This window comes from Adelges cooleyi, unplaced genomic scaffold (genome assembly GCF_023614345.1).
Source record: "Adelges cooleyi isolate 19-005CV unplaced genomic scaffold, UGA_ACOO_1.1 ACOO_flye_CR_arks_rails_tigmint_CR_PRNA_2, whole genome shotgun sequence".
NCBI classification, from domain to species: Eukaryota; Metazoa; Arthropoda; class Insecta; order Hemiptera; family Adelgidae; genus Adelges; species Adelges cooleyi.
In genome coordinates this window covers 12,900,105-12,923,963 of record NW_026095860.1, presented here as the reverse complement: position 1 = coordinate 12,923,963, position 23,859 = coordinate 12,900,105, and the positions used below count along the sequence as shown (strand labels likewise).

At 31.0% G+C, this 23,859-nt stretch overlaps 4 protein-coding genes across 5 annotated transcripts; 2 read left to right on the top strand and 2 right to left on the bottom strand.

The window, feature by feature from the left end:
* Positions 1–9,669: 9,669 nt before the first annotated feature.
* On the bottom strand, positions 9,670–12,362 carry LOC126833539 (nucleoporin Nup43). The gene is made up of 7 exons (XM_050564947.1): positions 12,083–12,362; positions 11,910–12,023; positions 10,914–11,047; positions 10,696–10,817; positions 10,322–10,467; positions 9,979–10,237; positions 9,670–9,898 (listed from the first exon to the last, which is right to left on the bottom strand). Exons 1-7 carry the CDS (start codon positions 12,200–12,202, stop codon positions 9,720–9,722), a joined length of 1,074 nt encoding a protein of 357 aa, XP_050420904.1. The 5' UTR covers positions 12,203–12,362; the 3' UTR covers positions 9,670–9,719.
* A 155-nt stretch (positions 12,363–12,517) lies between these two features.
* LOC126833538 (3'-5' exoribonuclease 1-like) lies at positions 12,518–15,506 on the top strand. Its single transcript, XM_050564946.1, has 6 exons — positions 12,518–13,168; positions 14,186–14,324; positions 14,473–14,622; positions 14,739–14,828; positions 14,913–15,104; positions 15,215–15,506. The coding sequence occupies exons 1-6, from the start codon at positions 12,816–12,818 to the stop codon at positions 15,329–15,331; spliced, it is 1,041 nt and encodes a 346-aa protein (XP_050420903.1). The 5' UTR covers positions 12,518–12,815; the 3' UTR covers positions 15,332–15,506.
* Positions 15,507–16,938: 1,432 nt separating this feature from the next.
* On the top strand, positions 16,939–20,872 carry LOC126833247 (dolichyl-diphosphooligosaccharide--protein glycosyltransferase 48 kDa subunit). The gene is made up of 8 exons (XM_050564460.1): positions 16,939–17,237; positions 17,949–18,113; positions 18,206–18,342; positions 18,839–19,027; positions 19,103–19,237; positions 19,319–19,477; positions 20,005–20,235; positions 20,304–20,872. The coding sequence occupies exons 1-8, from the start codon at positions 17,099–17,101 to the stop codon at positions 20,460–20,462; spliced, it is 1,314 nt and encodes a 437-aa protein (XP_050420417.1). The 5' UTR covers positions 16,939–17,098; the 3' UTR covers positions 20,463–20,872.
* LOC126833248 (uncharacterized) lies at positions 20,671–21,808 on the bottom strand. Of its 2 annotated transcripts, none has more exons than XM_050564461.1 (3): positions 21,260–21,808; positions 21,043–21,181; positions 20,671–20,958 (listed from the first exon to the last, which is right to left on the bottom strand). In XM_050564461.1, exons 1-3 carry the CDS (start codon positions 21,539–21,541, stop codon positions 20,834–20,836), a joined length of 546 nt encoding a protein of 181 aa, XP_050420418.1. In that variant the 5' UTR covers positions 21,542–21,808; the 3' UTR covers positions 20,671–20,833. The 2 variants fall into 2 exon arrangements, with proteins under 2 accessions (XP_050420418.1, XP_050420419.1); XM_050564462.1 differs by having other exon boundaries at positions 20,843–20,966; positions 21,260–21,805.
* Between the last annotated feature and the right edge of the window lie 2,051 nt (positions 21,809–23,859).

The following is a 23,859-nucleotide window of genomic DNA, read 5'->3' as shown; positions in this document are numbered from 1 at the left end:
ATTGACTTTCAATTTAAACTATTCGATGCGTGAGGGCTTATATTATTACTAGGTATGCGATGGTGGTCGTATGTGGGAGCTGATCCGCGTACACCAGACCAGACTTCTCGACACCGCGATATTTATTATATTATATTATTTGTGTGTGTGTGTGTGTGTGTTCGAACCGTTTAAAGGGAGACAATAGTCGTTTTTATTATTTTTATTTATTGTGTCACTCGAGGTACGTCGCCCGCGAGAAATGTGGAATTTAAATGATAATTTTCCGGTGAAAGCGCACCGTCAATGCGCGTTGCGGTGTAGGTAACGCGATGAAAATCCTGTAAATAAAAGCCTAAACGAGATTATATGGTTTTGATCTTGTTTATACGCCATGCGTAAGTACTAAGTGTTCGAAAATGCTAACCGTTATAATGCCAAAAAAAAAAACACCGAGGGTGGTATAAGACAGCAACGGTGGACTGAGACACCTTTTCTCTCTTTTTTTTTTATTTTGACAAAATAAGTGCTGTAATAATTTTAAATTCGGCGCAAAGCTACTAAATGGTAATATTGATTTTAAAATTAAATGTTTTTCTTTTGTTTTTAGACCAACCATAATATTTTAGCAACCAGCATCGGGATTTTGTGTACATACTGCTTTAAATGAAAAATCGTTCACCGAAAGTACTTATAAAAGGCGAAATTCAAAATTGTTAACCTAAAAACACACTCAACAAATCTTTCATTCTCAACAATCAGCATTCAGCAATGTATTGCTGTCCGAATAACATACAACATATACATCAATATATTACACTCAACGGGCTTCGTTATTTTGCAAATCTGACATTATTTTCAAAATAAATAATCAATAATTCTTTTCGTTTTTTATAGCACTTACAAAAAAAGCGGACTGGTTAAGAAAGGTCTGTCCTTAGGAAATTTATTATTATATAAGGTGATTAATTTAACGTAAGTCACTGATTTTCTGTGAAAACATTTTCAATTTTATAGTTTTTCTTTTTGAATAGGACACTATTATGTTATTGTACAATGTTATAAAAATACAAGTTACTTACCTTTTTTATTATTTTACTGAGTACCATCAATTTTGGAACTTAAATGGTAACGTAATTATTTTCTCAGAAAATTAGTGACTTATAAATCGACCATTCTATATAATATGTACAACAGGGTGTTCGTTATTTTTAATTCATGCGGGATACCTGTAAATATGTTTCAAATAATGTTATTTATAAGCACTATCATTTTTTGAGATTTTGTAGGTGAATCTCTCCGTTTCTCTAATTGGGGATAAAATATTTTCTTAATATTAATAGGTATTTAAAAAATGTACTTATTTATTATAATTAAAAAACAATTATCCTGTGAGACTACTGGTGGGCATACACATCTCGATACTAGCTCTCCTTTCATGATCCTTCATGACAGTAGGTAGGCTAGCCATCCAGTCTATTCCTGCTTAAAAGGTTCTTTGAGATTGGCCTACCTTAAATTATTCTTATTTTTTTTTTTATAGAGGCTGATAATCCTTTTTATGTTAAATAGTTATAATTCTACAACGTCGAGTTTCCGCCTTATTACCAACAATGTTTAGCCTAGAGCTAATGAAGATTGAATTTTAAATATGCATTTCGAAGTTGGTTAAGTTTTTGCCAGTGTAACCAATTTGTCTACGGGCGTGGTTTTTGTATACATATCCAATGTACACTGAAAAGAAACACATTGTTGGACTAACTAAAAATATGGTACACAATACATTTATAGCTGGAATAACTGAATAAATAGTTGGGCCAACTAAATTTTTAGTTGAAGCAACTATACATTTGGTTTGGTAAACTAAATGTTTAGTGAAAGCTACTAACTCTAGGTACTCTAACTTAGAAATAACCGATTTGTAGTATAATATTCTTAAAATTTCCCCAGTTCGTCTCGGTCTTGGGACATGAGTGCTATACTATAATAGATATTATTATACACTTCCAAATCCGCTATCTGATTACGTTTCCGTTATGCTCTAGGGTTCCTTTATGTTACATATACCTATAAGAACATATTAAGTATTTACTTACGCATATTTATTCTCTAGCAAATACATATATATATATATATGTATATAGTAAGTCAATACCTTAAAGACAAACGCATCACGCACAAATGGCCGAACTGCTGCTCTATTGTTATTTTTTCATTTCACTTTAAATCATTGTAACACAATCGTATAATGGGAATAATCGCCCGCTTACACGCGCTATATTCCCTATATTATATAGGATATAGCAATAATATGTATCCTGGCCGGCACTACCGCAGAGGATGTGGTCGAAAGAATCCGTCGACCGAGACGTATAAGTACGTCCTTTAATGATATATTATATTTACTAATATATTGATGTGTATGTATTTGTGTGTGTGCGTTTCCTATAGTCGCACGGAACTCGTGTGTCGTGTCTACCGGAACTCGGTTTTTTGATTTTTTTTTTTTACGCCACGAATATACTTGACAAGTATAATTCACGACTCTTAGCCGTCAATAGTCTCAAATTTAAATTATATCCATTTCCCACTACTCCCTGCGGAGGATGGATGTTTTTTTTTAATGATTTTTGGCCGTAATTTTAGGACCTTTTAGTTGAAATTTTGTCAGGAGTCAGCACCACTCATATGTATCCGTAACATATTGAACGGATAAAAAATTCGCGACTATAGTTTCTCTTTTAATTGCCGGAATTCCTGTAGACCCGTGACTTCCCCGTCTCCACTATGCCCCGACCCCACTATGCCCCGGTCTCACTGTACTGACTTTTTTTTAAATTGTTTAATCTATCAATTAGCTGAAAATTAAGCACGCTAGTAGAACACATTTTTATTACAGAGATGTAGAACTTGTTTTTTGTTTATTGTTTTTGGAATAAATTGTTGAGCTATTATTAAAATATTCTTGAATTAAAAGCTAATAAAACATTTGGAGGGTCATGGGAAAAAAGATCAATGTCAATTTTTTTGTGAAAATGAGATACTATTTTATTTTTCACTTTTTGTATAAGTAAATTTTTGTTTTCCTTTACTCAATTATATTTAGTTTACCGACAACATCGTTCTTCTCTCACTCAACCCCTTGCCAAAATGTCATTTTATAAGTTGGTAAATTTCAAAAATGGAATTTCAAAAAATTGCCATTGATTTTTTTCCCCCATTTACTTGTCTAAAATCTTTAGATAAATCTTTATTTCCTCCATATCGACCATTATGTAAGTTATGTTGGCAACATGTTTTTCAAGGTATAGACTAAGTAGATAATTTACCACCCATGAAGTTTTAACGTTTTATGGGGATCTTGTTCTTCGCCCAAGTGGTGGTCTCTAATTTAACTTGTTGTTACTTCTATAGACTTTTTCAAAATCGTTCTGCTGATCGGTTGAACTTGATTTCTCCAAAAAACTTGGCCTGATCATATAAAAAATGATATGATCGACATTTTGATAGGTGAGAGGATAAAGGTATTTGATAATTTTAAAGTAAAGAAGAAAATGAATTAATACAATTTGAAAATGTACAGGTCACGATGAAAACTAAGTTGTAGTAGTTAAATTTTATATTTAAACACTTGGTCAATTACTTATTAATTTATAGTTCAAATCAAATGCCAAAAGTTATTTACTATACAAAACTGGGCAATAATGAGTTTAAAAGTTAAATGATACTTCAAAAATAAATATTATCATGAGTGAAATTGTGAAATAAACTTTCAACTGTAGTTAAGCTAATAGTTAGCTAAGTTTTTTTTTTGACAAATTACTTTTAACCTAACTAAGATACCTTTTTACCGTTTTAAAAAAGTAACTTTTAAATTAACAAATTTGCACATCTTTGTTGTTTTGGTTATCTCTGCCTGGAAACGATAATTTTGTTCCTCTATTCCGTCCAACGTGAAACTAAATATACTGTCAAACGATTTAATATATTATAATATTATTACGTTCACGGGCCTAGGGTCGGCGACACCGCATTGGTCTTAGCTCATGGGAAAAAATACAAAAAATATTAATTACCCGACTCGCGTGTACTTGGGCCTTAGAAATGTATACATCTATGCGTTGTTAACGAGTTATAATAACGTCACATAATAGGATTTACCGACGGCAAGACCCAAGACCGGATATCTCTTTGACTCTCTACCCCACTGGAAGCTCTCGGTGATCCGTTCATCATTAGCGTATCGTTTTACCCCTTTTGTTCATTACTACACTGTTGCATTTTACATATGCTTGTATAGGTATACATTTAGACCCTTTCTTCCTGGCCGTACAGGTCACCGTATCGCTTACATCGCAGCCCGATTACCACCTACGCCGTTGGTCTCATTATTAAAAAAATAATAAAAATAATAATACGCGTACATTGGGTTTCAACATCGTATTATTATAATACAGTAGCGAGTTACAGTGACTTGACGTTAATGCGCATTGAGTGCACATGACAGTTGTAGGAAAATATCATATGATTTAGCACAGATTTTAATCCTTTAAAAAACTCCTTCAAACAATATACAACCCAAATGCGCAGTTTTAAGTTTCAAATGCAGCAGGTTCAATACGGTTATTCGGTACTGAGTCGGTAGGTAGTAATAGGTACTCTTAAGCTGTTGTCTTTCGCAAAGCCAATCGCAATAGTTAAATAAACTACACACATAATAAAATCAACATATACAAATAAACAAATTTACTACATTAGAATATATGACAAGCTATAACATAAAATCATTATGTATTATAATATATTAAAATAAAATATAACGGAACCTAATGTACGTGAAAAGTGCGAAATTCAGATTATAAATCACAATATCTAACGACTCACAAGACAAGCAAAATAAGCGGAACAGAAGTTTCCTGTTTTTTGTTGTTGTTAATTTAACAGAGTATAATTACTCACAAGGGATTTGGCGTAATTTCTTGTGTGTAAATATTATTAAATCGGTTATAGTTTTAGAATAGCACATGCATTTTACTAACATTAAAAATATTATGATATTTCCAATATCGTAATAATGTTTAAACGACATTTTGTTTGATATTTTTTTTAACATGTTCTCTGCAAAATCTCGTTATTAACACAATCATCTGCTAATTAAAACTATGCTTAGATTAGAACATAATTTTAAAATGTTAACAAACTTATGATAACATTTAAAAGCTATTAATATGTGTTTTTGTTGTGTGAGAAGTTTTCAATTGAAATTGAAAATTGTTGATTATATTATTGAACAGTCTGCATTTACATTAGCCCCACTTAGCCCATTAGATTCATTTGTTTTTATGTAACCCTTCTTATTGTTTTTTTTTGTATCTAGTTAAAAAAATTAATAATTTTTTAAAATCAATAAATAGCACTTTTACTTTGAACCTTATAAAGTCCATATCTTGTATACGGGCTTTTTGTTTAAAACGTAACAAAACAGACAACTGTCAACTCCTTTAATGGTGAACTAAGCACCTTTCGAGTTAAAGCGTTTTCAACTGTTTATGACCTGCATAATATATTCTAAAAATATTTTCCCGATGTTCTCTTGAAATATGAATTGTATAGATACTATGGCGTTTAACTCTTTATTTAGGAGCAATTAAAATATCAAAACAATCTCGAGGCAGTCTGTAAGATATGTGTAACGTTTATATCTGTCGTGTTACAGTACAGCTTGCTTCGGTGTGTATATGATCTTACATGTTACCTAACACATTGTAGGTACATAATATTATGTTCTATTAATATTCTATTCATACGGTATCTACTGAGTAAGCGTAGTGTATTTTTATTATTTTGTTTAATATATAATTTAATTCATAATGTACAAATTACTAGTGTAACTTGGCTCTTCCCCTGCTCCTCCAATATCTATTGTGTACGCTTGTTAGCATAAAATAACATCAACCGCCAGGCTAATAGAGGCGGTATTATCGCTGTACCTATTGTTTTGTTTACAGCCATGTCTCGTCGACGAATTTAATTTTAAAATATACAAGATAAATGGATTTCGTTCCATCGATATAATAATAATAATAATAAATTACAGTTTACACCGTGTATGAGGTTTTTTTATTAGAAAATTAAAAAAAAAACACCAGTGACACGTGTCAAATTACTAAAAGTATAATAAATATACAGTAAAAAATACACTTTAATTATAATATACACGTTCAAAAACAAAAAAATACGTTATTCATTAATAAATAATTGAAATAATATTAAAACGGGTTAATAAATTAAAACCAAAAAAAAAAGTCTACACAGCATCATACATCAACATGCTTATACGGCACATTGATTTTTAATTACTTCTAGGTAATATTGGGCATTGTTCGAAACTCAAACCAGTTAAATAGCTACTTTTTTCAAAAAATGTTCAATCATACGTTTTTTAAGAACACTGAACAGGATTAAAAAAAAGTACAAACATTTAAAGTTCCATCAAAGAGATAAAATACAAGTATTCTTTAGAATTTATGCACAGAAAACTAAATATTGAGTTACCTAAGCCAACTTTAATTTAATGAACTTAATTTTTAGTGAGGTTAGCTATAACGTATTTGGTTGTCACTTATTCGATCAAATTTTTGCACTATTTTAGTAGACTTACAGATCAGAGGTAGTATCGATGTATAGATAGATTGAAGAAGTAGGTGTTGTTATAAAAGTAAGTACTTGCTAGTACGTGGTGTCGATACAGACAAATGGCGACAAACGAAATAATGTAACTGCAATAATATTGTATCTGTGCGAGCCAAACTTTGGACAAATACCTATGCATATTTAATTTATGTTCCACATTGGAAACAATACAATATTATTGCTTGGGCGTGTATGCAAAATAGTGGTCCACACATTTTATTTTGTTGTCCAATAATATAATATGATGACGATTACAATGCTTGTGCTTATACATTGTAATATGACAATAGTCAACGATATAGCACCAACCTCAAACACATAATAACAATAATAATAATAATAATAGTAACATCGAAACTAATTTAATTCAGTGGACGAGTGGTGTGTGTGTGTATCCCCTTTTCCATGGAGTGTTGAACCTACCTCTCGTTTGTCCAAATATGCGGAAAATCTGTAAGCCGGTGTTATATTATATTATGTACACAGGCTTTTGTGTGTTACCCTTCTGCGCCCATAATACCTATAATATATGGCCGCTATATGCACTATTATACGAGACGTGTGTGTGTGTGGCTTTATTATTATTTATACAATTATTATTGCCGTTGTTGTTGGTTCGAGTGTTTTTCTAGGCGCGTCACATACAATTTTGTATTATATAATTGAATATTTTCTCGCTCTCAACGCCACCCATCCACATAAAGGGCGAACAGTGTATAAATGTATAACCTCCAGTTTACACGATAGAGGAGCATTCACACGGACCAGTGTTCCTTATTATGGTGTTGCTCCCAAACAAAGTTAACCGCTACCGGCGAGGCAGGAGGTAGGAAGGAGATGCAATATATTTTATTTAGACATAGTTTAATTTTTAATAATAAAAACCACCCCGACTTTCAAGTGCGGCGCCGCTAGATCGTAATAGTCTAATGTTTTTTCAACACAATAGCATTTTATTAAACATTACCGATAACATTGGGTAATACCAATATTCTTAAGTTTTCTGCTTGTATATATTATTTCCATGTAAAAAAAAACTCGAGCCCGGGAATAGAGCGTGTGGAAAACGGCTTTTTGAACTGACATGACTGAAAATGATACATTCAGTATCGAAAAAATAACATGGTAAAAACCATAGTTTTATTTTATGTTTTAGTATGTTATTTTTATTAAACCATCGCGAGTTGAATAATTTTTAGACAATATTTTAACATTTTTGGTATAATTTTGAAAACAGATATTTGAGATTGAGAAATGCCTTCTGTTCTGATTTGAAGTTCACTGGTTGTTGGTATCACATATATATATATATATATATATATTTGTTTAAATTTATATTTTTGTATCGAGCTTGTCTGTTCAAAATAGTTTATTAAGTTTTTGGTTTATATTACTGTGATATGGCGTTTATACTTAATACCGTGAGAAATTTTGTTGTCCGAAGCCAACGTCCCAACGTTAGCCCGAACTTTAGCCGCAGCGCTGGACGCTAGCTGCCTCAATGGCTTAGCAAGGCCAAGCCTATTAAAGAAATGGACCGTGATGTCATCTCGCTAAGCTTGCGCTTGCCGATGAATTATTGCAAGTTGGAATCGTCTTGGAAACAGCCCAGAGTGGTCATCGTTGGAGCTGGCATGGCGGGTCTATCGGCCGCCCAACATCAGTCTGGCATTCATAATTTTGTTGTGCTCGAAGCTGCCGGCAGGTCTGTTGGTTTCATTGTCCAACACACACAGCGACAGACTGACGGGGTTTCAGGAAATCTATAGGAGAGGAGGTTTAATTGTTTGCCCTCGACGTCAAAAATAGCTGCTTGTGAAAGTTGACCCTTTTGCGCTGTCTCGTCATCGAAACACTTTTCAGGGTTTTGCACCGCGTCGGCTACATTGAAATAGTCGTCGTATTAACCATAAAATAAATAGTAAGATATAATAAATGACTTGATGTTACAGGGTGGGTGGTCGCATACATTCGGCGTGGTACCGAGACGTGATGACAGAACAGGACATGGACTCGGTGTACGGGTACGAGGCGGATTCGGTGTACCGGTTGGCGCGTGGGATCGACCGCACAACTGGCGCATGGTTCGTTCCGGGCGAACAACGGCAGGTTAAGGACAAGATAGTGGCGAAAGAGGTGAGCCAATTCAGGGAGATCGAGAGGGCGGCGGCTATCTATGTACACGGTAGCTGACGATAGTATAGGTCATAATGTAATTGTTGGTAGGTCGTTGTTTCAAACTAGTGCCGAGTTGCGAGTGGGACCCAAAGCTGTTAAAATCATTGATGTCCGAGAGGGCATCATTCGATCTAGCTGTTCAGATTACGCCAGCCCAGTGGTTCTTGTTGGCAAAAAGGACGACAGTGAAGCGTCTGATGAAGACAGCGATGATGAAGTTATGGACTTGTAAGATGATGGTGACGAAGAAGGATTAAATGTGAGTGGCTTATTTGATGATGAAGTGGTTCGATGATGATGAGGAATACGAACCAGTAATCAATAACAAATCAAAGGCTGAGCAGCGGATGTCTGTTAACAAGCATCGGAAGAACTCTGTGGTGTATCGTATAGGTGACTTAGTGGCGATCAAGCGAACGCTATTTCTTCCTATGTCCAAACTGGTTGCAAAATACCTAGGACTCAACCGCATAGTTTGTCGACATGGACCAAACCGTTTTGAGCCTTGGTGTCCAAACAACGACAGTGATGAAGTATCAGCATCCGAGGCGAATACCATTCAAAGCAGGGAGTATGTGGGGAACCACCAGAGTGAACCAGTCAACAGTGAACCATGAGATGGTGTGGCGCGCGGTGGGAGGACCAGTTAGTGTGTGTGTGACCTGCGACTATAGACGTGTCTTATAATTTTTGTTAATTATTAGAGTCTGTAAATATATATCTGTTAAATAAACGTTTGAATGATTACACAAGGATCCGATTCCACATATTATATAACATTCCAAAATATGTATTGAAATTTAATTAAAACGTTTATTAATAATAAAAAAAAAGATAAAACAATAAGTATGTTTGGCTCATAAAAGCATTTATAATTTTAAATGTTTCTGTAAATAAATCGCTTCGTTATCAGCTCCACATACGAGCTGTTGTTTTTGAATATCCAGAGAATTAATTGGAGAATAAATCGGTTTTATCACATCATTTACGGACAAACGCGTTTTCACCTTATCCGTGTTGACCCAAAAGTTTGAATACTCTAAATCTCCTGAAACCAAATTTAAATACAAAAATTAAAAAACAAAATTTAAATAAGTTTTTATTGTTGCCGAAGAAAAAAAAAATCACCAGGATCATTGCGACACATGTACGACTTTTTAGAGCTCCATTGCAATAATCGTCCGCCGAACGAACAGGAAAACATGTGATCGGGTTCCAGAGGATGAAATGCTAGTTCGGTCAGGGCTGACGTATCACCGCTGCTCATCGTAGTCAGTAGACTGTTTGTTCTCATGTCCCATACGCCAACGTCACCTTCTTCAGAACCGGTAAATATGAAATGCTTTTGACTAGGATGTTGAGCAATACAAGTCAGTGGCACTTGATTCTAAAAACCCCACGTTTCTCGATACTATTAATTTGTCAAACTTACAATAATACAAACATCCCAAGGTATTTATGAATAAACTACCTGAGTGAAATTATTAATATCAGCGGTAATATCACTTTTATCCACTCTTAAATCCCAAAGTTTCATCTGGCTCAGCGAGTTGCAGCAAAGCACTTGAGTTTCAGTCAGAAAACAAATGCAAGTCAATGGTGAACTGCTAACATCCTCTAAACAATTTAAGAAAATCAAATTTAATATTTGTTTTCATTTTATAGAAAAATGTATTCATTTGATTTAACAGTCAATTGCATAATTATATATGAGCATTATATACTATAAGTTTTAACGTCGATGATTGATTGCTGAATGCTAAACTAAAGTAGTCTAAGTATTATGAATAGAATTACAATTATTTCAATACATTTCCTGCAATAATATTTTAAGTATTTATTTACCAATAGCTTGATGAACTTGTTTGGTGTTTAGTGAAATAATGTTGATTTTGTAATCTTCACCGATTGTCGCTAATGAATAATTACATACAGCTATATCTTTACAGCAACACTTTTGCCCTTTTCTAAAAAATATTATATTTTTTCAATGTATATACCAAGTATACAACTTAACAGTGCATTCAATAAATTATTCATTAATAAAACAAATCTTATTTTACTCGAACGAATGCAGTTCCTCCCAGGCTGTTACTTCTTTTATGTGAACCGTAGGCGATTCATTTTCTCCAATTATTCTATATAATTTAACAGTTCCACGATCCGTACTCACTGCCACAAATTTGTTATCTAAAAACTAAACAATTTTCTTTAATTTAATATAAAATGAGACAATTACGTACATAATTATATTAGCACATTTTTAATTACAAGCACAAAAATATAACAACCTAAACTATACCTGATAAAAAATAATATTACATTATAAAAAAATATTAAATTTAAACAGAATATTATTATAATAATAATTCATAATTGTAACAAGTTTCAAGATTCCAACAAGAGTTGTAACCAGCAAATCTGCCACCAGATTAAGGAAATGTAAAAAAATTGGTATTTAGGAATCATATTTGATAGCAATTTAAGGTGGAATCTACACTTTAAAAACTTAGTCGGGAAACTGCGTTCTATATTTAATAAATTTGTCATACTTAGAAATATGTTAAAGGGTCCAACTATAAGAAATATTTATTTCGCTTTTTATCAGGCTACGTTCCAATATGACCTCCTGGTTTGGGGGGGGGGGGGGAGCAAAAAATAGTTCTTTTAAAGATCTACAAATTAATCAAAATATTGTTTTAAAAATTATTTTTAACAAAAAATTTTTTAAACTTATGCCAACCGATCATAAGAAAAATATGAAGTGTGGGGTAGATAATGTAAAAAAATTAGTTTATAGGTGGCTTTTTTCTGAGTTATTGAGCTCACAATGATAATCATATCTGCATTGAATGTTTGTCACGCATTATCATATACATATATATAATTTATTATTTTGTCTCAATATAGTTTTATTTGAATGCCAACTCTCAACTCCAACACAAGCCTAAACACAAAAGAGTGGAATATTTATATTTTCTGTATATAATATTTGATTATGTATGTAGATGTATTAAATATAAATTTAAAAGTAATAATACTATTTCTACGAGACATACTCTAATCTGTGTGACATCGCCATCCTGTTGTACGGAATCCAAAAGTTTTGGAGGGAAATCCTTTGCCAAGTCTTCATCCTGTGAACTTAAGCCCCATAGCTCCAAAACGTTGTCCTACGTAACATACAAATAATTTCAGGTTTTCGAGTCGGTTTTTAACAGCTACAACGTACCTCGTCGTTGTCCCAAGAACCAGTGACAAACATTGTTGAAGCCATCAAATCTTCCGGTTTCCATCTTACTTTGTTTACTTTTCTACCGATAAATTCTGCAAACGTATTTGAATGTACCATTATCGTAGGTTAATATTATTTTTCAATTAAAAAAATAATTTCTAGTTGATTACTAGTAACGTTTTGCGCTATTTAATATTAATTTAAATGTAAAATGTAATTTATTTTCGGTAATAACTAATAAATAATAATTATTAATTGTGTTCGGCGTGCTAAACAAACTATTCTTATCAGTAATCTCTTATCACTTTTTTGATTTATTCACGATGCCTTGTAACCGTTTTCACATTAAAACGTTGCCAACTTTTGATACCTCTGATGGTTTTCTTATCAGCTTTATAATAATTCAGAATTTCCAACTTAGCGGTCCTATTCTGAATTTTAATGAGTATTGTTCAACCTTAGAATTTAGAAATAACAAAATTGTGTAATTTCTAAAATATTTTGTCTCGAAGGTGGCAGTGTTAATATATTTTCCTTGTACTGAGATTTGAATCAAATTTTTTTTCTTTTACAGTTGTACATTTTTACCTATTCTTTAAATTGAATTTTAGTTCACAATGATTTAATATAATATGCTATAGTTTTAATTTACCTAGTCTTATTCCCTATAAAATATCCCTCTATTTCATTAATTTTGTTTTATGGAACGTAGTTTTCGAATCCTTGAAAAATGTCGAATAAATCGAAACAGTCAAACGATTCGATTGTTGATTCAGACAATGAAGAATTCGACTGTGACACACGAAGAATACCTCCTGAACATTTACCCATGTTTCGACGATTGGCGGAAGTCAACGGCAAAATAAATCGTATGAAGAGAAAACAGTTGGTGGATACTATGAAGAAGAAAAACCTTTTTATTGACGGAGATATAGATGTGTTAAAAAAACGTCTTAAGAACCATTACAGAATGCAAGCGCTTATTAAAGCGAAAATCTGTGAATCGGAGTCAACATATTTTCCATATTTTGTCATAATAGATATAGAAGCTACTTGTACTGAGAACAATCCTCCTGACTACAAGTGAGTATTTTAGAAATACAATCTATACTATCTACTTTGAAACGCTAAATAAATAAAAAAAACTCATGGCAATAGAGTCCTTTAACCTTTTAAACTTGTTTCTCCTGTTTAACCCTTTAAACTGTTCTCAAGCTTGATTTTATAACAAACTGTTGAGCCATCAACCGCACTCTATCTAGCTAAGTTTTTTATCATAAGATATTTATTATATCAATATTTATCATAGGATTTTATAATACAAAAAAAAGGAATATTTTATTATATCTAGTTAAAATAAGTGTATATTATTGAACTGCATCTTTGTTTATTTTATAAGTGAAGTCTGTATTTCTTGTATAATATTTAGTATATAGTACATCATATTTTTTCTTTTAAACAAGTGGAAGTTATTAATTTATAAGTAAGAAAACAAACTTTACTGTAGATGGAACGCGTGATTTATCGTACAAATATTTGATTTGTATTATAATACAATTGTTTGGAATTTAAGAAATTGTACTGTCATATTGGTGCTAATAATGTTTGACATTATTAATTAGACTAACGTTTTTAAGTTGTTAAATTAGTATTTATTTATTCATTTTTTGTATCATATATAATATATTTAGAACTTTTGTCCTATTTTAGAAATTTCGACCTTTTACCCAACTTTTTTAAACCGGGCCTTTTGTACCTGGACTTTTAATTTCCTAAACTTTCTGTCTGAATTAGTTTTTGACAACAACTTTCTAAACATATTTTCAGAATGTCTTATTAGGCAGGATAGTCCGTTTGCTTTGATTAAAATAATGTATTTTTCATTAACATCATTTGTTTCTGAACAATACTTTTTTGTTGTCATTTTGCAGACATGTTTACAGGTTATCTCAAATAATTAGTTAAAATAAATTAAAAAAAAAAACTATTTAAGACTGCTTAAATGCAATTTTAGATTGAAGTAAAAAAATTGTAATAATTAAGTTGTTGATAGATGTCTGTAAAATAATTAAGTTATTAATAAAATACTTGTTATTTCAGATTTGAAATTATAGAATTTCCTGCAGTATTAATTGATGCAAAGAAACGTAAAATAATAGATCATTTTCAAGCGTTTGTTAAACCTACTATTAACCCGAAGCTGTCTGAGTTTTGTATCAAGCTCACTGGTATAACCCAAGTATGTATAATTGTTTATTTGTTAATTTTTAATTGTAAAACTTATTCATCTTAAGTCTGTATTTCAACTGTTATCTGTAATAAAGTTCTTTATTATTTTACTTGTTAATAAAATATAATGTTTAGAAACAAATTATTCTATTTTCCAGAAACAAATTGATACAGCTGATCCATTCCCAGTTTGCTTAAAGAGGTTTACAAACTGGTTGGAAAGTCACGAACTAGGCAGTAAACATAGGTTTTCAATTGTAGCCGATGGGCCTTTTGACATGGCTCGATTCCTTTATGGACAATGTATTGTAAGTCATTATCTCATGTATAGCTGAGTATCTCTTGTTAAAAAATTGTATTAATAATACTAAATTGTTGTTGTTGTTGTCAAGTTTAAACCCTAATTTTAGTGTAATCGTTTTAGATGTCCGAAATTCCATATCCGAGCTTTGCTAATAAATGGGTGAATATTAGAAAAATATTCAGATCGTTTTATTTCACAAAGCAATCCAAAGTAACTAACTTGAGGTTTTCATTATTTGAAAGTACATTTTCAATAATAGTAAAAAGTTATTAATTTTTTTGTTTGTTTTTTAAGCATTCATTTTTATGTAATCTCAACGGAATGTTAACATTTTTGGACATGGAGTTTGAAGGTAACCCTCACAGTGGATTGGATGACTCTTATAATATAGCGAGAATATGTTTGCGATTACTCAATGACGGAGCTTTTATTGATCAAAACGAAAGAATAATTTCATTAAAAAGCCCTACTCCATTTGGGAAAGACGTATGTATTTGAAAATCCAAATTCATAATATTATACTGAATTTTACTGCAAATTTGTTATAGTTTGTTTTCAGTGTAATTTTTACCTAGTTACATTTTTTTTTTTTTTAGGATCCTCTACCGGTCAGACCCGTGCATAATATATTTTGTGATGGTGTTCATCATCAAACAAATAATTGGCAATTAAACACAAAAATGATGAATTTGCAACTACGTGATAAAATTTAGCACTAACATAATTTGATTTAAAGTTGTCGTTTCGATGTTCCTTTATATATTGTTCTTTTTAATATTCATTAAAAGATAACTTTATAATTTTTTTTGAAAAAAAAGTTGTATAAGTAAGATCTTTTAAACTACCATGTCAAACATTGTGATCACGAGCTTTATATATATTATATACATATATATATATATATTTTTTTTTATTAGTAAATAAAATTATAACAAAAATACTTTTTTGTTAAAATCACACCGAGCTTTTAGCTTGATTTGATGTTGTATTTTGTAATTGTTACCTTTAATTGTTATTAGTACTTATTTACATTATTATCGAGAAAGCTGTTTGACTAAGTACAATGTGCCTACAATAAAAATGTGTGTAAATACTAGAGTAAAGATTTTATAATTAAAAAATTTAATAAAATATAAACTATAAATCAAATAATTTCACTTGTACAAATTAGTATTATTATCAAAATATATCAATAACAATGTATCTATATTATTTATTGGCAACTAATATTGTTATTAAGTTTATATTTATTAAATCTGTGATTTACAAAGAAAGACTTCTTATACAACGCTTGACCTCTTATTTTCAAAAATTCTGATTCTTATGGTGATAAAAAGCTTTTAAATACTAAAAATTGTATTTAAGTAATGCTAATGTAGTAAGTTACTCCTTTCTTTTTCCTTTAAAAAAAAAAAATTGTCAACTCTGATTATTAGGTGTTATCTCCTATGGTAATTTGTGATAACCAAAATGTCTATAACACATTATATTTAACACACTATACTCTTAAGCTAACCCAAAGTAAGCAAATTATTAATTTTTTGTAATAAAATGTTTGACGAATGGGTACAATATTTATACTGAAGCACTGATGTTATATTTCATAATAATAATATTATCAAAATATGTATTAATAATTGAACTTCATCTTCTAAGAATGTTTTCGTATTTTAAAGATTTGCAAAGATAAACTAAGGCACAATTCGAGGTGCTCAAAAGTGCTTGACACATGAAAATTGGAAAATTAGTACCATACGTTGGCGTTTCATACGACGATAGTTAGGAAAATAGCTGATTTTAAACTTAAGCAAATTTTATTAAATTGTTATTTGATACACATTTTTGTGTAACAGTATTAAATAATTTTAAAAAAGTTAGGTACTTAAAATAATTACTTATTTAGAACTTCAAATAATATTTTATTTACATATCTTTGTCTGTCAATTTCAATTAATAAACCTGTTATTTTATATATATTTATTTTATTTTATTGTTTAAACTTATTTTGATTATTTCCATTTCTGTTTAAAAAAACAATTATTTAGAGTTAAAAGTTGAGTATGTATCTATAAAAGGTTTTAATAGTAATTCAAATTCGGTTAAGTAAAAATGCATTTGAAATTTTAATAATTATTAATTTGGATATTTGTTCAAATATAATTCGTATTATTTGTGTTTTTAATATTAGAATAAGAACTCTTTGGTCAACACATTTTTTTTCTCTTTGGTATATAAATATATTTTTTTGTTATGTTGGCTATTATGTTAACCGCCGGCATCGTGGCGTTTTGTGATACGTGTTATCTTGTCGGTCACTTAAAATTGTAGGGATTTGTTTGGTTTCAAAATCTTGTTTCTCAGTGTTCTGAAATCTAAAATTTCCAATCTACAAAGGCCAGTACGACAGTTTACGTCAATATATATATTTTTAGCAGGCCTTAATTCTACTTAGTCGAAAATTAGTTTCTATTTAAAAAAATATGTTGTTAAAACATTACGCTTGTGCAATATTTACATTAACGTTAGTAGCGTTTATCAATGCGTCCAAAGAGACATTGGTGTTGTTGAACAGTTTGGTGATCAAAGAAACACATTCCATATTTTTCAGTAGCCTTAAAGGTAAGAATCGGAAAGTAACTCGATATTCAATGTATTAACATTAAATAAGCTTGTATAAAAAAGGCAGAATTTAGTATCGATTGTTTAAAATATTTTTCATATTATTTATTAATAAAATAGTTTAAACGAAATAAAATATGCAATTTCAAAATCATGGACTTTATTTTATTTCCCCTTAAGAGGGTTTTGAATATGCATTACTTATGGATACCCATTTTTTCTTCAGAATACAGTTTTTGAATTATGACAAAGTACCATGGTTTAATTAATAATATATGTTGTTCAGGTTTACTTTATATAGTACTATGATTTGTTTATTGCTAAATAATACTATTTTTTTACACTGATTTATAGCAATTTGAACTTAAGAATAATGTTAGTGTAAATCTAACGCCAGCTGCAGTAGCGCATATTACCAGTCATAGCTTAACAAGCATTTTATTATCGTAATCAATGTTGTGTTGTGAAAAGCACTATAATTTGGCAACTAAAAATAATATAATAAATTAAAGTAATAAATAAAATCGAATTGCCTTTTTTTTTAAACATATTTTTAGTGCTTAAAAATATGTACCTACTGAAAAAATTGAACTATACAATTTTTTTTTAACTCAATAATAAAAAAATTAGGGACTTCCTAATAAATAAGACTCTTGGTACAATAAAATACAAATATTAATAATATTGTTGTAATTTTTTTATTTCTAACAGATAGAGGATATCACCTTACATTTAAATCAGCCGATGATCCTTCTCTAGTGCTTTCAAAACACGGAAAATATTTCTATGAAAATTTAATCATATTTGCGCCGAACGTACAAGAATTTGGTGGAGCTCTTGGTATTGATGTGATCACTGAGTTCATTGATAATGGAGGTAAATAAGGAGTTTCTTATAAGTTTCCATCTATTTTGAAAACAAGAATTTTTCTAAACCCTTGATTTTGGAAAATTTTCAATTTTTTTTAGGAAATGTGTTGTTTACGGGTGGAGTGTCGACTGGATCAGCACTCAGGGAATTGGCCGCCGAATGTGGTTTTGAAGTTACTGAGGAAAACTCATCATTAATTGACCATTTGAATTATGACGCCAGCGATCCTGGAAAAGTAAGCTTTCTTAATAATGTTGAACATGAAAAATATATTAATTTTTGTAACACACTTTTTCTAGTAAATATTTTATATCAGATCAAATTCTTCTGTATAAAATGCCATTAATATGATGATTCTTAGTAAATAACCCCAAATAGCTAAAAAAATGTGTGAACAATTGATGTAAAATGTTACAATTGTTATGTATTAGATTACAAATAAAAAAGTTTTTAGAAACAAATTAACATTTTTTAGATAATAAGAACTAATTTTTTTTTATAATCTTTTTCAAACTATATAATTTATGATTTTTTATAATAGTTTTCCAATTTTAACAATTATCTACATACAATATTTTTTTAATTTTAAAAATATTTAACAAATAATGTTTCTTTGCAAATTAGAACGTAATACATTTTTATAATTTTAAGTTTAATTTTTTTATTCTATATATTTTTTTTCTACTTCAGTATTTAATATTTATGTATTATTTTTTTTTGTATTTTTAAAGCACACAAGAGTAGTTATTAGTTCTTCAAATCTTATCGAGTCAGAAGAAATTGTTGGAACTAAAAATGCAAAACCTTTGCTGTACGAAGGTACAACTGTGATTGCCGACTCGCGGAATCCTCTCGTACTTCCAATTTTGCATGCCGAAGATACCGCATATTCTTATAAACCAGACGCTACCATTAAGGATGTAAGTAATTGCAATTTTCTAAAACAACAATGCTTGTTATGTAACTAATAAATAAACAAACTAATTTGTGCCTAGTATACACTCGGAACTGGTAAAGACCTTCTGCTCATAGCGGCTCTTCAAGCCAGAAATAACGCTAGGGTTGTGTTCTCCGGATCATTGTATTTTTTTTCAGACGCTGCTTTCAAGTCGTCTGTTCAACGAGTAACTGTAAGTATTCTATTTTCAACTTAAATATATCGTAAAAGTGACTTTCAATTTTGGGTTAATCTTATAATTCCATTTTATCAGGATGGGAAAGTGGATGACGTCTCAGGTAACCAACAAGTCGCCACCAATATCGCTTTATGGGCATTGAAAGACAGAGGTGTGATTCGAGTAAAATCAGTTTCTCACCACAAGATCGGTGAGACATCACCTCCACCGTCGTACACTATTATGGACATGGCCGTAAGTATTTTATGTCAGCCAAGTAAAAGAAAATAGTGGGGAAAAACCAAACTAACAAATTTTGTTATTTTAAATGCTGAGTTAGAGTATCTACTAAAAGTCGTTATAGATAGGGCAGGTTCAATTTTTTTAAAATATAAAAGTTTTTATCATATTGTATTGAAAATTAGTAAACCGAAATTATTTTATGATATTGTAATTATTTACTCGGTGAGAACATTTTTACACTACAAATTGTAATATTTATTAGTTATTATTTATCATAAGTTTAATCACACAAAATAATGTCAAAAATGTTTATATGCAAGTAAAAATGTTTACACAAAGTAAATAGTAGGTTTTTTGTTATGATAAAAGTTACATTAATGAGACTATTGATTTTGTTTGTTTACTTTTTTTGCTATTTGCTCAATCATAGTTTCTATTTTTTGTGGCCTATGAGGTCTTTAAGTTTAAAAAAAATTGTATGACCAACTATATTCAATAAATATTTATGTATATTATTATATATTTATAATACTTCACAGGTGTATTTACTTGAATTGGAACGATGGGAAAACGGCAAATGGGTTCCGCACAATGCCAACGACGTACAAGTTGAATTTGTGCGCATCGATCCATTCTGGCGTGGAAACCTCAAGAGTGTGGGATCTGGCAAGTACGAGTTTACGTTCAAAATACCGGACACTTATGGAGTGTATCAATTCAAAATTGATTACAACAGAGTTGGATTTACGGCTCTGAGGAGCTCAACTATGGTAAAAATTAATTTTAATATTTTTCGAACGGTGGCTATAATAACGAATGTTGTTTATTTAAATTATAGGTGTCCGTCATACCGTTAGAGCATACCCAGTACGAGAGATTTATCTTGAGTGCGTATCCGTATTACGCGAGTGCTTTTTCAATGATGTTTGGCGTATTTTTGTTCAGTTTTGTGTTCCTGCATTATCGCGAAGACAATGATAAGATTAAAGGAGAGTAACTCAGACTGTTAGTTACGACGATAAGATTTGTGTAAGACATGCACAGTAATAATAATAAATAAATAAAATATGTGAATGGCAGTTCTGAATAAAACAAATTTTGTATACATACCATTTAATTGTTTTACCATGACCTCACACAAAATAATTATTGGATCAAATTGTTTTTTCTTGGAAAAATATTATGCATTTTGTATTCTTTCATAAATTATTATTATTTTTGTATATTTTGTAGTTTAAGCGACAACATTGATTGTGCACAATATTGAAATTCACAATTTATATTTATATATATATTATTGGCACACGAGTATATAATACAATGAAAATAATATTAATGTATTAAACATTTAAATGGTGATGTATTATTTTAATAACGCCTTATTAAATGAACTCTTTTGTTGTCTGATTGCGAGTCATCGTTTCTTTCAAACGAACCTTTCCTTGTATTGTTCATTTGTGATGTGGCGTTACCTGCCGACTTCTTCCTGCGAACTAAAATCCTATTTTAAATATTTATATAAGTTAACAATTTATAAATGCATTTTAAACACGGTAATCCTTATTGAAGATACTTACGTATTGGAGATCTCATACGCTGCCGACCCGATTCTCGTCTAGCGTGTTTGGCCAAAGTCAAGTCGGGCAACGTCAGACGTCTATTTTTCGGGTTTAGTGGTTTACATTCTACGTCACACATTTTTTGCCACGAAGAATTCTAAAATTTCAATAAACCAAATGAACACACTACACCGTTATGTAACACATTGTTCAGGGACGGACGGAGTTCACTTACATTCTTGCAGATGCTACTCTCGATTTTAAAAAATATGAACAACGGCAGTAAAGTCGACAACAGTATTATCCACCAGTAGTCTTCCAGCCTGTACTGTTCGAGTTCATCCGGTGAGGCGATCTCATCGGTAGCCGGTCCATGGGCATCCGGTGTCAACAACGGTTGACCACTGTCGGAGGTGTCAGTGCTTGGTTCTTGTTGGTTCTGACTTTGGTAACTGGTACAGCACACCATAAGACCGCACACGTATAAAATTAAAACGTACTTGTAACTCGGATGCATTTTTGGCGACGACTTCGGAAAACACCGTCCCGGTGTATTTACACAAGTTTGTGTGGTTTTTGTTTACAGTGAATCAAAAAACAACCAACTGAGTAATTGCAATGAATATATTTTTTGAGTTGTTTGTGTAGTGTTTTTTTTTCTAATTATAATTTTCTGTTGGTTTAATAACGGCAAACAACTTGTTTTTTACTACCCGGACACGGTGGAATGACAAAAAACAAAAAAAAAACACCAAAGCTGATGTGCCGAGCGGTGCACGCCAGTATTGATTTTTTGTTCATGTGCTTCCGAGAAGTATACAACCCTATGGTTGATGAAAATCCACCCGCTTCTACAGTATGACAAACTTGACATCCGTTTCTAACAAAGTGCCTATCGAATTTAATAGGCGTTCGTTCGACTGCAAGATGATTTTTAAGGAGAGAGAACATATTTTTAATTCGTTAAAAAATCCACAAACAATTTTGAGGTTGTTTTCATAAATTAATAAACGAATTTAATGGTTTACTTATGACTGTTATACAAAGGACATTCTCGAGGAACTACAGTATAGTTTACACGTTTTTTTTCACAACCAGGTAAACATTTATTTGAACTACCTACCTATTATAATAATAATAAGACGGATTAAAAGAACGATGATTTTTTTTTTTTTATGTAAAAAAACAACTGTACAACGCTTGTACGATTCGATTGACTTCATTGTCAATAAGATAGCTGTTTTAATTTCTATTTACACTAAGAATCGATATGGAAACCAATCGAATTAACTCTGTGCATAGAATTTACATAACAATAATTATACATAGGCCTATTTGCTAACGTTGTACATGTAATCATCAAAACACATTCAATTCGCTGAATTATTATGGGTACCGTCCAATTTAATGTTGCTTGTGCTAATTTCAAAACGGGCCAATACGTGTTTGACCTTAGAGCTTAATTAGAGAAAATTGCGTACCTACAACAATACCCGGCTGTACCTGATGGTCCGTTAAACTCGGTAAGTATAGGTACCCCGACACGCTTGCCTTGCCAGCCATAATGAAAATCCAACGACGTTGAATACCTTAACGTCGGTAGGTATTATAACCATTACTATTATCTTGTGATGTGATACATTTATATTATACCTCGGTTCACAGCACAAATGTCATTACACAATAATCAGTTTTTTCGGTTTTTTTTCTTCAAATAAATGTTGACTTAATGGATTATCGAAAAGGATGTAGGTCAAGCGCAGCAAGATTATATTTTGACCAGTATAATATTATAATGTTGTTGGTACTATTGCTGTGAATATTTTATAGTAAAAATAATTAGGGGATTAAATGACTCGGATGCGGGCATAAAGTTTGCGACCTAGACCGCCAACTATTGTACGTTTCTGGAAATAATTATTAGGGATAGAATAAATTATGCAAAAAGCGAGAAAAAAAAATTATTAAAATGTATTACCGGCGCATAAAAAAACAAGAATAGTACGGTAATAGTACATAACTTTTATTTTTAATCAGGCGATTTCGCGTTAGACGAGTGTAGCTAAATTAACCCTTTTTAAGTCATCCCAAGTGACGGATTTCATCGCACAACCCTTTAGGCCGGTCGAAATAACCCCGAGGAGTTGCTGTACACCGTGATGACTTTATTATTCTGTTTCAAAACAAGCGAATAGATATTTAATTAAAAACGAAGTAAAAAACAAAAAAAAAACATAATTATTATGAAAAAAAATATTTAAAATGGTACCATACTTTTTTGAACATTGATGTTGAGTTTATAGTATACCTAAGTTTATAATTTGTTTTTGGACACTGATCACTTTAAGTACTTACTCTCAAGAGATGTTTACAAAGCTAGAAAATAACTTTGGTTAACTTTGAGCAATTTTTTTAGTCTACATTATTGATATCTAGTGAAAAACATTTAAATTTAAATATTAGCCGTTTCTAGAAAATTATTTTTTAACTTCGACGGGGAGCTAAAAAATTGTATAATTATTTGAGTATGTTTTGTTGAATTTCAGTTTATTTTCAAAGTAAAAAAAAAACCCCCATTACATTTGTTTGTATTCGATTGTATTGCCGTAAGAAAGAACACATATCGAAGACGGATATTTTATTTTTTATCAAGTATCCAATCGCGTTTTGTGTGGTTCAACTACTGGCGATTTTAATCATACTAAAATTTTGTATACATAGCTTATGCGGTACCTCCAAACGGTTATTATTTTACGGCATTTACCCTCTTGCAGGTTTAACGGTAATCTCGAAAAAGGTCCTTCTATCTTTCATAAATAAAATTCTCTATAATAT